The 14,632-nt window shown below is 32.1% G+C and overlaps 2 protein-coding genes across 2 annotated transcripts; both read right to left on the bottom strand.

Annotated features, from left to right (window-relative positions):
* Positions 1-3,218: 3,218 nt before the first annotated feature.
* LOC107473283 (glucose-6-phosphate 1-dehydrogenase, cytoplasmic isoform-like) lies at positions 3,219-5,689 on the bottom strand. The gene is made up of 7 exons (XM_052257707.1): positions 5,679-5,689; positions 4,718-4,839; positions 4,514-4,628; positions 4,221-4,291; positions 3,816-3,921; positions 3,597-3,642; positions 3,219-3,518 (listed from the first exon to the last, which is right to left on the bottom strand). Exons 1-7 carry the CDS (start codon positions 5,687-5,689, stop codon positions 3,354-3,356), a joined length of 636 nt encoding a protein of 211 aa, XP_052113667.1. The 3' UTR covers positions 3,219-3,353.
* A 604-nt stretch (positions 5,690-6,293) lies between these two features.
* Positions 6,294-10,834, bottom strand: LOC107473230 (glucose-6-phosphate 1-dehydrogenase, cytoplasmic isoform-like). Its single transcript, XM_052256853.1, has 15 exons — positions 10,565-10,834; positions 10,345-10,430; positions 10,013-10,082; positions 9,705-9,891; positions 9,356-9,513; positions 9,196-9,264; positions 8,997-9,055; positions 8,713-8,749; positions 8,492-8,563; positions 8,073-8,220; positions 7,885-7,982; positions 7,558-7,623; positions 7,076-7,188; positions 6,820-6,865; positions 6,294-6,741 (listed from the first exon to the last, which is right to left on the bottom strand). The coding sequence occupies exons 1-15, from the start codon at positions 10,688-10,690 to the stop codon at positions 6,580-6,582; spliced, it is 1,497 nt and encodes a 498-aa protein (XP_052112813.1). The 5' UTR covers positions 10,691-10,834; the 3' UTR covers positions 6,294-6,579.
* Positions 10,835-14,632: the final 3,798 nt, after the last annotated feature.

Here is a 14,632-nt window from a genome sequence, read left to right on the forward strand (position 1 = left end):
TTAATTTTTGTTGGATAATCATTAATTGGGCCGGTCCTAATGATAAATTACATATTCAGGTCAATGCAACATTTCGTGGGACCGAGTCCAATCATTTATTAAATCCTACGGGACACATGTGGAAAAGAGACTTGTTATACATTCAAGTATTTTTACATTTAAGATCATCTAAGTAGGCGCAACATTAACAAAAACTACTTTTATTAAAGGAGCGTGATCACACGTGCGTTTCATAATACAATTCTTCGTCTTTGTCTTTGTCTTCTTTTTATTCGTGCACGCAGATTCTTCTTCTTCTTCTTTCGTTATAGCTATCACCAACAACACCAACATTTTGCTCGGTTAAGCAGAGTTATTCATTTTGATTCACTTGATTGTTAATGTATTCAGTTAAGTCCTTGTACATGCAGAAATATTTTTCTCACTGATTAAATATTTATCACGTTTTATTCAGCACATGATTGGTGTTCGGTTCAGTGGTGTTGGTCATTTCGGTTCACCTGATTGTTATGTGTTCAGTTGAGTTCTTGTGCATGTAGAAATATTTTTCTTGATGATTAAATGTTTATAACGTTTTATTCAGAACATTAATAGTGTTGGTTCAGTGGAGTTGCTCATTTTGATTCACTTGATTGTTAGTGTTTTCAATTGAGTCCTTGTGCATGCAGAAATATTTTTCTTGTTGATTGAATGTTTATCACGTTTTATTCAGCACATGATTTGTATTCAGTTCAGTGGTATTGGTCATTTCGGTTCACCTGATTGTTATGTGTTCAGTTGACTTCTTTTGCATGGAAAAATACTATTCTTGATGATTTAATGTTTATGACGTTTTATTCAGCACATGAATATTGCTTGGTTTAGTGGAGTTGTTCATTTTGATTCACTTGATTATTAATGTGTTAAGTTGAGTAATTGTGCATGTAGTAATATTTTTCTTGGTGATCAAATGTTTATCACGTTTTATTCCGAACATCAATAGTGTTGGTTCAGTGGAGTTGCTCATTTTGATTCACTTGATTGTTAGTATATTCAGTTAAGTCCTTGTACATGCAGAAATATTTTTCTTCTTGATTGAATATTTATCACGTTTTATTCAGCACATGATTGGTGCTCGGTTCAAATGTGTGGTTATTTCGGTTCATTTTTATTTTGCACAATTCAAAACTCTTCCTCCTCACCTTCTACTACTTCTTCACCAGAAAGAAGGAGAAAAAGACAAAAAAATACAGCAGCAACAACAACAAAAGAATGATGACAAAGAGAAAACATGTAAAGAAAGAACGCGAAAAAGAAGGAGAATGAGAAAAAGGAAAAAGGCAAAGAAGAAAAAGACACTTCGTGCGTAAATGAACGTGAGAAGAAGCGTGGGGGAGAAGAGAAGAAGAAACGTGGGGGAGAAGAGAAAAAGCATGAGGGAAGAAGAAAGTGAAAAAAGCGCAGTGACTTAAAATCACTTGAATGTGGAGAATATCTCTTTGAAAAATACTATAATGTGTCTTTTCCAAAACTTAATTACCCTAAAATTAAAATAAAATTTACACGGATCACACCTAATCATATTGACAAATTCAACATGAGTTAGTGATTAATTATCTATTTTGTCATTTTCATTTTTTTTTTACAATTTTTTTCCATATATTAGTACTAGAACAACTCTTTGCTGAGATTTCGTTCCTCCATCATAATACCTTTTGTGGACATTATAATGATTTTATTCCTCAAATTGGATAGTAATTTTCAAAAGTAATTTATTAAAAATAATTTTTAAAAAATAACATTTTAAATAGAGTATATACTCATTTTGGTCCTCAAAGAATTTTAGACTGGACACTTTAGTCCCAACTAAAATTAATTATTCGATTGGTCCCTAACAATTAATTCCGTCAGTCACTTAGGTCCTTTATTCCGTTAACTCTAACAGAGGATAAAATAGTCCCTGACAACTCTAACAGGGACAAAATGGTCCCTGATCTCTTCTGTTCGGAAATGACACTGTTCTCTCCCAATTTTCATCATATCTCGCATAACACTAGCAGTTTAACACTGTAACTTCAAACTACACTGTAACTTCAAACTACACTATGCACACTCTATAAATTTAATGTTCACAAGAAAAAAAAAATCCTCAACTTGTTCTCAACCAATTCATACTCGGAAAACTAATGCCTATGTCTCTCAACTAGTTATCGTCTTCGACGGATCCCATGAATCTAGACAGCAAGTCTAATTTGTTAAGACCCGTCGTCGTCATTGTCATCTCCCTCCTCCTCTGTCCTATCATCTCCATGATCACATTGTCCACCACTCCAATCGCTTCCTTCAACTTCTTCTCCAAACCAATGTTCAGTAATCGCTTCAGTTTTCATATGAGTGGCAACAGCGATATTGCTCGTTGTACTGATAGCTTGGATACGAGGTCGAAGCTGTCTACCAACTTGGACTTTGAAAAAGAAGGAATGAAGCACTCGGTATCTATTTTAAATGAGAAATTTGCATATGATGTCGAAGGAGAATCTTCTCATGATGTCCTAATGTCCAACAATTTATATTGCTTGCCGAAGAGTGGAGAAAGGCGTGCCCTTAGAGTAGTTGTGGAACTTGGTTTTGAGGATGTCGTGGACATGTCGGGATTGGAGGTGATGTTATCGAAGACGTGGAAGTGGATGCTTTTGATGGGTGAAGTGCAGAGGAGATGGATGTACCAGTCACAAGAATTTAGGATGTGTATGGTCCATGACATGTTGAGGTAGGTGCGGCACGTGTGACAATTATACCATGGCTTAATCTTGGAGCTAAAGAGGAGGAAGAAAAAGATGGAAAAGAAGACTGTGAAGGTGAAGAAGGAGAGTATGAATGTTAGGGTTATGCGAGATATGATAAAAATTGGGGAAGAACAGTATCGTTTTCGAATAAAAGGGTCAGGGATCATTTTGTCCCTTGTTAGAATTGTCAGGGACCATTTTGTCCCCTGTTAGAGTTGTCAGGGACTATTTTGTCCTCTGTTAGAGTTAACGGAGTAAAAGACCTAAATGACTGACGGAATTAATTGTTAGGGACCAATCGAGTAATTAATTTTAGTTGAAGATTAAAGTGTCCAGTCTGAAATTCTTTGAGGACCAAAATAGGTATATACTCTTTTAAATATTATAATAGAATGAAGAAGAATGGATTAACTTGCTCCACATTAAAGACAAACATAAACAAGTGTATGCAAACCAAATTCGTAACATACCCAACAAACTCAACTTTGAAGAGAGTACATTTCTTAGAAAATCCATAAACTAGTACCACCCATTATACATAGGAGGGCTCCATATAAGGTTTTTATTGTATATACATTATATAAGAAACTAATAACGCAGTCTCTTTACAATAATGGGTGTTTCAACATAGCTCGCTTTTTGCAGCAATTCAACGGCCTCTTTCGGGCCTCTACCGTATGCCTCATAAGGGAGTGGCTTGAACTCCCCTCTATCAATTCTGTGCAATAACGAGATGAAGATCTTCCATGATGCCTGATATAGTTAAGCACATTACATTAGTCTTTCAAGGATATATGAAACATTGTATCAAACCATGCAACAAGTTGTTACCTCCAATTCATCTCTACGAACGAATTGTTGCTGATCACCTCTAATCCTGCAAAACACGATACAATTGCCATTATTATTCAATTCAAATATGTTTCTTTCGAACTTTCAAACTGATTGATAACTCTACCGTTAGTATTATCACGTGGCTTGGATGTATAATAAAAGAAGGCTAGAAAAAATTGATAATTCATAAAACATGAACTGGAAAAGTTAACATACGTGTCGAGAATGAGATTCTCAGTAGCATCTTGAATGGTAACCTCTTCTTTCCCTGCCAGTAGGACAATTTCTGTTCGCTTTGATACGTGGACATCTTCAACTTGTACTGCAACAACAGCAAATATCATGGATTTGTAAAAATCTTATGCAGCAAATGCATAATCTAAATCTAACATATAATGGTTTTTAAATACACTTAACATTAAATTATCAAGTGAATGAATACAAGAAATCAATATATGGAGTGCACTTAACATTTAACCATGTTGGCATTTAGATATCACGAAATTTGATTCCAAACACTGTATTGGGAGATCTATATTTGCTATATGAACATCAAACTTCCAATCTCAATGAATGCATGTGACAATATAAAGAATCGTCGAAACGTAGGCGATCATATACCATAAGCTTCATGTAAATAGTTTCTAAAGGCTGTAGGCAGATACGAAACCCATTTCTCCGATGCATCTGACCTAGATATGCACATGTTTACAGTGAGGTTTCATTTTGCAGACATCGATATTTTGATGAGATTGAGAAAAAGTATTTACTAGAAAACATTTATATTCACTTTCAAAGCCGATAAAGAACATGTATCTATGTTTGTCATGTTTGTGATTATGGATTATTGAGATGATCAACATCTCAATACTTTTTATGTATGAAGAGATAACACCCAAAAATGAAAAAGGTACGGTACCAGAAATTTCTGGAAAATTTCATGAGGAACATCCTTGAAAATATTATCAACTCGTATCTCTATTTTTCTAGAATTTAAAGCCTTCCCTGCTTTTAGTATGAAAGGAACACCTGATGCCAAAAAGAAAATCATGGAATGTATGACAAGATAATTATGTTTATTTTTCCTTGGGAAGAAAATGCTAAAGATTTTATCATACCTTCCCATCTTTCGTTGTGTATGCGCAGAATAACAGAAGCAAAAGTTGGAGTGTTCGACTCATCAGGTACAGTTGGGTCATCTCTATAGCCCTCATATTGTCCAAGAACAACCTCATCCTCGCTGTAGAAATAAATTAAATATGTGAAAATTGAAGTTAAATTTAAAAGGTGTTTTATTTTAAATAATTTGTAGTACAAAAGATTTGGATGTTGAAGTTATATAAAGTGATATTTTTATTTGGTGGTTTGATTTTTGCATTTGTTTTAGTTGATGGACTTAGTCATCTTATGTGACGCTCGTCCTCCTTTTTTTGTTGGTAGTTAGAGTTGCTGTTTTCTTCTTTTTATCGTAGGTTCTTGTGAAGATATGTTCTTTATGAATTGTTGAGTTTGATGCACTTTCTATTGTGTTATTTGGTTCCATCTTTATATATATGTTCTTCTTCCGAAGATATGTCTTGAATTTGTATGATTTTCTTTCTCCTTAATTTTTTGATGGGGTGGTGCTTCAATGTCATTATTTTTCTGAAATATCATTAGATTTAAAGCAGTTGTGCCCAATAAATTTTTTGCGTCACCATCAAATAGTACAAAAGTTGTTGTAACACTTTGATCTGAAACATTTAATTGAATTCTGAACCTAAAATAAGTATTGAGTTAGCAACTAATAATTTGATAGATGAGATTATGAAAAGTATACAGAGTTAACTTATTGTTGGATATTGTGGTGTTTGATTACATGTGCCACAAATATAGTTGTTTCTTTTTTTTATATGCTTTCTTCTTACACTTTTTACATTTAACATAGTTCTATCCTAATTTATTATCAATTTCGTTTATAGTTGCTAAAATTGTGAAGATCTTTTCCTATTCCAATATTCAATTTATGTTATCATTAGGTATATGGTATTTGAGTAAGTATAAATGTATGATGCATGTTGTGATTTTTTTTTGTCATACTTGATCATCATATTCTCATTGCATGGCCATTAAATTTTGGATAGTTATTCGATTTCTAATCGTTCTGCTTTGAAAGAATGATACTCTATTGAGTAAGTTTGAAATGTGCAATTCAAAAATAAATTTTTTGTGCTAAATTTGATGTTATATGAAGGAATAGTGATAAGAGACTTATATATGTAGTTTAAATGGTATGGAATTTAAATACTTATAACGTAAAATTTATTATGATTAATAATATTATTATGACATTTATAATATGGATATTTATTACCTTTAGTAAGTTATTTATAAAAATTAATAAATTAATTGTTGCAGTTATAAATTTATTGTATTGTTTATAACGGTGAGATATAATAAATATAGAAATATGAATTCAATGTATTTATAGGTTACAAATTTATTGAATTTTATTTTTTAGTTTTTTATTTGCATATTTTATTTTTTTTGCAGATTTAGAAATAATAGTTGATTTAGCAAGAATTGAGTGGTTGAGTTGTACCAAGTAAATAATATTGTTGACATGACATTGGTAAAAAAAAAATATCTCAAAAATAATGTAGTGCATGCTTATATATCTACTTTTATAGATTAAAAATAGATAGATCGAGAGAATGCATAAACTAGTACCACCCGAGTCTTAGAAATAGAACATGATAAATTTAATGTACATTTATTTCTTGCAACTTCTAACATATAACAAGCCGAGAATACCTAGAAAATATCATCTTTCTCCTCCAATTCTTAGACACTCACAAGGTTTACACATTTAAACTTCTTCCTAAGAACCCTAGCCAAACACACTGCATCAACTTTTCCAGTCACCACCAATTTGTCTCTATCATCACCTTCCAATGCCACTGAGCTTACACCTGAATAATAATAATAATGTTGATGATGATTAGTGGTCGTCAACTAAAAACCCGGGTGTTTCAACATAGCCCGCTTTTCGCAGCAATTCAAAGGCCTCTTTCGGGCCATAACCGTATGCCTCATAAGGGAGTGGCTTGAACTCCCCTCTATCAATTCTGTGCAATAACGGGGTGAAGATCTTCCATGATGCCTGATATAGTTAAGCACATTACATTAGTCTTTCAAGGATATATGAAACATTGTATCAAACCATGTAACAATTTGTTACCTCCAATTCATCTCTACGAATGAATTGTTGCTGATCGCCTCTAATCCTGCAAAACGTGATACAATTGCCATTATTATTCAACTCAAATCTGTTTCTTTCGAACTATCGAACTGATTGGTAAGTCATCCGTTAGTGTTATTATGTGGCTTCGATGTATAATAAAAGAATGCTAGAAAAAATTGATAATTCATAAAATAAGAACTGGGAAAGTGAATATTGATAATTCATAAAATAAGAACCGGGAAAGTGAATATACGTGTCGAGAATGAGATTCTCATAAGCATCCTCAATGGTAACCCCTTCCTGCCGCCAGTAGAGCAATTCCTGTTCACTTTGATGTGTGGACATATCCAAATTACCTAGCTTGTACTGCAACAACAGCAGATATCATGGATTTGTAAAAGTCTTATGCAGCAAATGCATAATCTAAAATTCTAATATATAATGGTTTTAAAATACGCTACATTAAATTATCAAGAGAATGAATACAAGAAATCAATAGATGGAGTGCACTTCTTCAGTGATTCGGCAAGAAGATTTAGTCTGATTATTACAAGTTGAGATAAAAATAAAATAATTTTGGATTTAACCGTGCCAATTCCGCATTTAGATATCCCGAAATTTGATTCCAAACAGTGTATTGGGAGATCTATATTTGCTATATGAACATCAAACTTCCAATCTCAATAAATGTATCTGACAATATAGAGAATCGTCGAAACGTAGGCGATCATATACCACAAGCTTCGTGTAAATAGTTTCTAAAGGCTGTAGGCAGATACGAAACCCATTTCTCCGATGCTTCTGACCTAGACATGCACAAGTTTACAGTGAGGATTCGTTTTGCAGACATCAATATTTTGATGAATGAGGTAAAGTATTTACTAGAAAACATTTATATTCACTTTCAAAGCCGATAAAGAACATGTATCTATGCTTGTCATGTTTGCGATTATGGATTATTGAGATGATCAACATCTCAATACTTTTTATGTATGAAGAGATAACACCCAAAAATGAAAAAGGTACGGTACCAGGAAATATCAGGAGAAATTCATGAGGAACATCCTTGAAAATATCATCAGGAACATCCTTGAATTGAACTCGTATCTCTGTTTTTCTAGAATCTAAGGCCTTCCCTGCTCTTAGTATGAAAGGAACACCTGATGCCAAAAAGAAAATCATGGAATGCATGACGACATAATTATGTTTATTTTCCTTTGGGAAGAAAAATGCTAAAGATTTTATCATACCTTCCCATCTTTCGTTGTGTATGCGCAGAATAACAGATGCAAAAGTTGGAGTGTTCGACTCATCAGGTACGGCTGGGTCATCTCTATAGCCCTCATATTGTCCAAGAACAACCTCATCATCACTAATGGGTACTACTGATTCAAGAACCTGCATTTTTTGTGACCAATAGAAAACACTTTAGACTTTGATTGCATGCTATGGAAGATCTCAAAATCTACATAAATATTGAAGTGCAACAACGAAAGGTTCCGGTTATGAAAATATCTCATTGATTCAATTGAAATTTGCAAGTATGAGAACCCGATTTAAAAGGAGAACAAGGATTTTCTGTCTGATATTGATGGCCTCATATCAGAAAAGTCAAATGAAATAGCAGCATAACATGATAATTTTGGCATAAATTGAAGGGAAAATGCGCACACCTTCTCTCATCCCGAATGTGCTCAGGATTGAGAGAAACAGGCCTTTCCATAGCAACCAAGCAGAGAACCTAAACGGTAGAAAAGTGATGAGAAATTTTCAACATATTCGCTATCTTATGAGCTATGATTTAACAGAAGCATCCACTTGACAAGACAAAATAATTATAACAATGTCAAAGTATATTATTCTATATCATTATGAAAATAAAGAGCTCACCTGAAGCAGATGGTTTTGAATAATGTCTCGGATAATTCTGCCAAATTAAAAGTTGTACACTAATGATTTATACTTCCACAGGCGTAATAAGAGAAATTCTATACAAAACGAATAATAGATATTCAATATTGATGCATATAAAAAAAATGAAAAATCAAAGTTCAACTTTCAATATCATCAGTGAAAGTAAAATTGCTATACAGAAATTCTTTTCATTAGTATCTCTCACTCATCATTTGAAAGCATCATTGAATAATTTGACTAAAGCAAAATTCTACACATACCCATATTGATCAAAATATCCACCATGGCCTTCAACTTTAAAATCCTCTTTGAAAATTATCTGCAATGAAATCAGCAGCCAAATGTTCATTTGGTGTGCACATCCAAAAAAATGTTGGCAAGATTAACCCTTAAAAGTTACAACCTTGGGTGAAACCATTAAGCCAATTCCGTAACGTTGACTTAAAAAAAGAATCTCACCTGTACATTGTCGATGTTGTCACGGTTCCAAAGAGACAAAAACAATTGATTTGCAAAACGAAGTACCAACTGCCGATATGAATAAAATGAAAAGGGTTTAGACAGAGCTCATGGAGCAGACAATAAGTATTAAGTACATCATCATATAACCATTTTTTACCATTTTCTGCACTAGTTCTTTTCCCAAGTAGTGACCAATACGGTAGATTTGTGGCTCCTCAAACAACTCTCCAATCTGAGTACTTAGTTCTTCTGCAGATTCTAGGTCCTTTCCAAAAGGCTTCTCAACAACAATGCGTGTCCACCCACCAAGATTGGCTAACAAAAGGCAGCAAATGTAGCATCAATAGAAACAAAAGTTATTTCATTATTATTTCCTTTTAAATCGATACATAATAAATAATAACACATGCAGTCATCCTGTAAATCCAAAATCTACACCGGCAGCAGCTGTATTTAGAGCATGTAAACATAAAATATATGTTAGAACCATAGATTATAACTCCTACATTTATTCATGCAACAAGTCTTGATCATATTGCAAACAGATGGATATACTGAAGGAGGAAGTTCAAGATAGAAAAGCCGCCGAGAGGAACCCCCTCCGCTGTTTTTCGAATATTCATGCTCTGAAATCTCTTTGTCCAACAAGCGAAAACCTTCCTCAGAATCGTAAGAGCCACTTATGTATTTGATCTAAATGGAAGAGAAAAAATGAGACAGAATGAACATTTTAGGCTGATCAGAAGTGTTTTTTAGTTAGACTAAAATGAAATTTATATACAAGTACAACAACGCAAACAAGGGAAATGCTAACCAGATTCAGAAAATCCCATACATCTTCCACCTGTTCCGGGTAATCATCATCTTCGTCAGGAATAAGATACCTGCACGAGTCATGTTTGTTATGCTTATAAACAGTTTAGATACTATAAATTAAAATCTATGAACTAATAGGATAACGCAGTTTCTATAGAACAACTTGGTGAAACAACCCGCGAACAAGAATTCATGAAATGTTGACCATAGAAAAAAGTGTATAGTAAAGATTTCTTGGCTAATTCAAAGGAAACAATTGCAACCATAAACTCGTCTCCATAAATATTTGGAAAAAGGAAGATGCACTTTTCTCTCTGGAAAAAGCCTCACTCTCGCAATTGATCTCTCAGTTCGTCATCAGAGACTTCTGTCCTTGCATAACCAAAAATTTGAACTTCTGTTGGCGGTAGTAATCCCTAAAAATAAATTCACCAAGTGTAAGAAACAAATCCTTCAAGAAAAAGGAAACAACTATTAGAAAATATCCCATCTACAAAAAGAACAATAGCAAAGACTTTGATATATTGCTCTATAAACAGAAGGCACCAACCTTCTCATACAGGTGGAAAAGTGCCAGAAACAACGACTTCTTCTCAGCCAGATCACCAGAAGCACAAAGCAAAACAATGGATAATGAGGCAGTTTCAGATACATTTGAAGACTCTCTTGTTCCCATCCTTTAGCAACTATTTATCACGTATCAAATCAGAAGAAGAACTTAGAATCTCTTACCCAGAATCTCCCTCATCTTTTTACAAAAAGCCCACTCTACTTACTCAAGAATTAGGGAAGTGCTTTTTGGAAGGACAGGGTTGTTGTTGTTGTTGTTGTTGCAAAAACCTCGATTGATTTTTTCATGGCTTCAGACCAAATAAGATGCGTAGGGTTGATTGTAGCTCCATATATCGCCTGCCAATCTGCAGCGCTGTTGGCTTCCCGGGTTAACCATTATTTAAAAAGGGTCTCTTTTATTATTGAGGTTTGGGAAGTTGGTTGTATAAAATTTAAAAATATAAACAACGAATAAAATTCTAAATTTTAAAATCAAAATATTTATGATAAAACAAAGAAATAAAGAGGAATTTTTAGTAAATAACAACTTAAATATTAATGTAATAATAAATTGAATCAAACAAGATATATTTAAATTAATTAAATTAAATAATTGATATACTAAATTAATTATAATTATTTGGCTTAATAAAATAATTTAAATAAATAAAAAATATCTTATAAATATATTAGGTAAAGATGATAACATTTTTAAAAATCATTAATCAAATACACAAGACAAAAAATTAATGCAAATTAAAATAAAATTAACTTATTATTCCAATCAAATCAAATAATTAATATAAGAGAAATACTAAAAAAAATCAGAATTTATTATTTTTGGCCGATAGTTAACCATCAATTTTTAAAAGTGTGGGCTAAAATATATTGTTATATTACTAAACTAAGAAAATTAGGTTGATGACAAAAAAATAATAGCAAAAAAAATCGAATAACCCTCTAATATTTCTCTTAATATAATTAATTAGTTATAGTTAATATAATCAAATAAAATACTATATAATTTAATATTTATCTCAATCAAATCAAATCAAGTACATGATTAATTATAATATTTTTAAAAGTCATTAATTAAAATAAATAAGACAAAAGATTAACACGAATTAAAACAAAATCAAATGATTGATGTAATTAATTAGTTATAGTTAACGTGATCAAATAAAATATTAAATGATTTGGTATTTATCTCCATCAAATCAAATAAATAATTGATTAATTAATGTATTTAAATGAATCAAATAAAAAAGATAAAAAAATACCTTTAAGAACAGCTATTTTATTAATTGAAAAAATTTAATTTTAATAATATATTATTAGTTATAATTAATATCGTCAAACAAAATATTAAATAATTTAATATTTATCTCAATCAAATTAAATAATTAATTATTGCATTTAAATAAATCATATAAAATAAACTACAAAACACCTTCAAGAACATATCATGTCACATTGTCAGTCATGTTATTAATGGAAAAAAATTCGATTTTAATAAATATAATAAATAATAAATTATGTAATCAATTAGATAAAATTAATATTTAATGATTATTGATGTTAAGATTTGTCAATCATTCTAATATTGTAATTCATATTCTTTTAGTTATTATTATTATAATTCTTTCTTTTTTTTCAGGCAATCAATAATAAATAATCAATATATCATTAATTATTAGTTCTAATTCTCGTCGACCTCAAGGTCCAGATTCTCGATGTACAACGACATCGTAACGAGCTGCTTCGACGCATTCGTAGCACCCGTCGCCGTCAGTAAAAGAGTGACTGTGATGCTATTCTGTGAATCTAATAGTGTCGTGACCTCCATCACCATCATCACCTCACTCCTCTTCCTTTCTCTCTTGACGTAGCCTCCTTCTTTTTCAATTCATTACCGTTGTTGTCACCTTTTTCTCCTTCTTCGGTCGTGCTTTTTTTTGTCACGGTTACTGCTTTCATCAGCAGCGAGCTCCTTACTTCTTCTTTTTCATTGATGTCTGATGATATCTCCATGTATTTTGAACCACCAGTATTCAATCAAAGAAAAAGAGGACACCGGAAAGAAAGAAGAAAAAGAAAAATAGAGAGAATCTAGCAAAGAATTAATTTTTAAACTTAAATTAAACTTGTGCACTCAAAAAAAAAAAGATAGCGCCTAAAATTTGTTTTTAAATTCTGATATCAAAAGCAGAAATATTGAGCTCAACTCAATCATTTTTTTTAAACAATATATCGGAAACAATCAAACAAATTTAATTTGGACTTTGGAAGGTAAGATTTTCTTTTGAAGCAGCACAGTCATTACCAATTCTATCTGATTTTGGTATGTTTTTTTTTTAAATGGTCAGAATATTAAATCAGACTAATTTAAAATTTGATTCACTAATTTTTTAGTTATCATATCCAATTTTAATAACTATAATTATGATTATATCTCTATTTTTTATATTTTACTTTTATTCTTAATAATTAATATCTTATTTTATTATCATTAAATTACTAGTAAAATAATTATTAATCATTCCTCCATTTACTCTATTTATTCAAATATTACTTACAAAAGTTAATATCTTTTGAATCATTTTTTTGATGAGTATAATTTTTGTTACAGATTTTGATATGATTATCTTTTCTATTTGTATCATTATTTAAATATATATACTAGAGATTTAAATTTTTCTAAAGTGAGAAATTAAAAACTTAATTACCCTTAAAATAATAGAATTTATACGGATCACATCTAATCAGATTTACAAATTCAACATGAATTAGTGATTAATTATCTATTTTGTCATTTTACAATTTTTTCCACAATTTTTTTTCCATATATTTGTACTAGGACAATTATTTGTTGAGATTTCGTTCCTCCATCATAATACCTTTTGTGGACATTTTATTCCTCAGATTGGATAGTAATTTTCAAAAGTAATTTATTAAAAATAGTGTTTAAAAAATAACGTTTCAAATATTATAATGGAACGAAGATGAACGGATTAACTTGCTCCACATTAAAGACAAACATAAACAAGTGTATGTAAACCAAATCCGTAACATACCCAACCAACTCAACTTTAAAGAGAATACATTTCTTAAAAAATCCATAAACTAGTACCACCCATTATATACAGGAGGGCTCCATATAAGGCTTTTATTGTATATATGTTTGATAAGAACATTGAACATATATATTATATAAGCAACTAATAGCTAGGGCTCTTTACACAAATGGGTGTTTCAAGTTTCAACATAGCCCGCTTTTGGCAGCAATTCATCAATCTTTTCCGGGCCTCTATCATATGCCTCATAAGAGAGTGGCTTGAACTCCCCTCTATTAATTCTGGGCAATAATGGGGTGAAGATCTTCCATGATGTCTGATATAGTTAAACACATTACATTAGTCTTCCAAAAACATTTGAAATATGGAACTTTTTTTAATAGGAAAAAGTATATTTAAGTTGTTAGTGGTCTAAAATTTTCTATAAACTATGCTCATTGAATTTTTGAATCAATAGCTAAATTTAAAATTTTTATTAATAATATAATAATTATATTTATGTTTAAATATTTTTACAAATACTTCTGTTTCAAAATTACATTTTTGTCCTTTGTCCCCTTCTTTCTTTTTGTTTTCTCCGTCACCCCTTTACTGTCGTCGCTGAAAGGAGGAGCACGACCGCCAAAAGAAGCCGCCGTCGTGGTCATCTTCTCGGGCTGCCTCCGCATGCGCGTCCTTGTCGTTGTTCATTTGCATCTTACCGTCGCCATCTGTGGAGCACGACCGCCACGAGGAGCCGCCGTCGTCGTCATCTTCGCGGGCTGCCTCTGCGTGCGCCGTCTGTGGATTCGCCAAGCTGTCGCCGTTCGCCACTTTCAGTGTTGCCGCCAAGTTAAGAACGAGCGCGAGGGAGAGAGATCCGTCGCTGTCGACGCTGTTCAGTAGGGGAGGAAGAACTGCAATATGCAGAAAGGGTGATATAAAGTCAGTTTGGTTTAGGTGTTGAGCAGACTGATAATCGAACTGATCAAAGCAAGGAGGATCATGACGGA

Source organism: Arachis duranensis, chromosome 2 (genome assembly GCF_000817695.3).
Source record: "Arachis duranensis cultivar V14167 chromosome 2, aradu.V14167.gnm2.J7QH, whole genome shotgun sequence".
Taxonomy (NCBI): domain Eukaryota; kingdom Viridiplantae; phylum Streptophyta; class Magnoliopsida; order Fabales; family Fabaceae; genus Arachis; species Arachis duranensis.

What these genes read in the sequence shown, in the direction of transcription:
- LOC107473283 (XM_052257707.1), bottom strand. An exon ending in GAGAATCTCATTCTCGACAC is followed by an intron (nt 3,643 to 3,815) that starts GTATGTTAACTT and finishes CGTGTTTTGCAG; the next exon opens with GATTAGAGGTGATCAGCAAC. An exon ending in TTCGTAGAGATGAATTGGAG is followed by an intron (nt 3,519 to 3,596) that starts GTAACAACTTGT and finishes TAACTATATCAG; the next exon opens with GCATCATGGAAGATCTTCAT.
- LOC107473230 (XM_052256853.1), bottom strand. Translation starts at nt 10,690, where the DNA reads ATGGGAACAAGAGAGTCTTCAAATGTATCTGAAACTGCCTCATTATCC. An exon ending in GACTTGTTGCATGAATAAAT is followed by an intron (nt 9,514 to 9,704) that starts GTAGGAGTTATA and finishes GCCTTTTGTTAG; the next exon opens with CCAATCTTGGTGGGTGGACA. An exon ending in CTGATGATATTTTCAAGGAT is followed by an intron (nt 7,624 to 7,884) that starts GTTCCTCATGAA and finishes TGTCTAGGTCAG; the next exon opens with AAGCATCGGAGAAATGGGTT.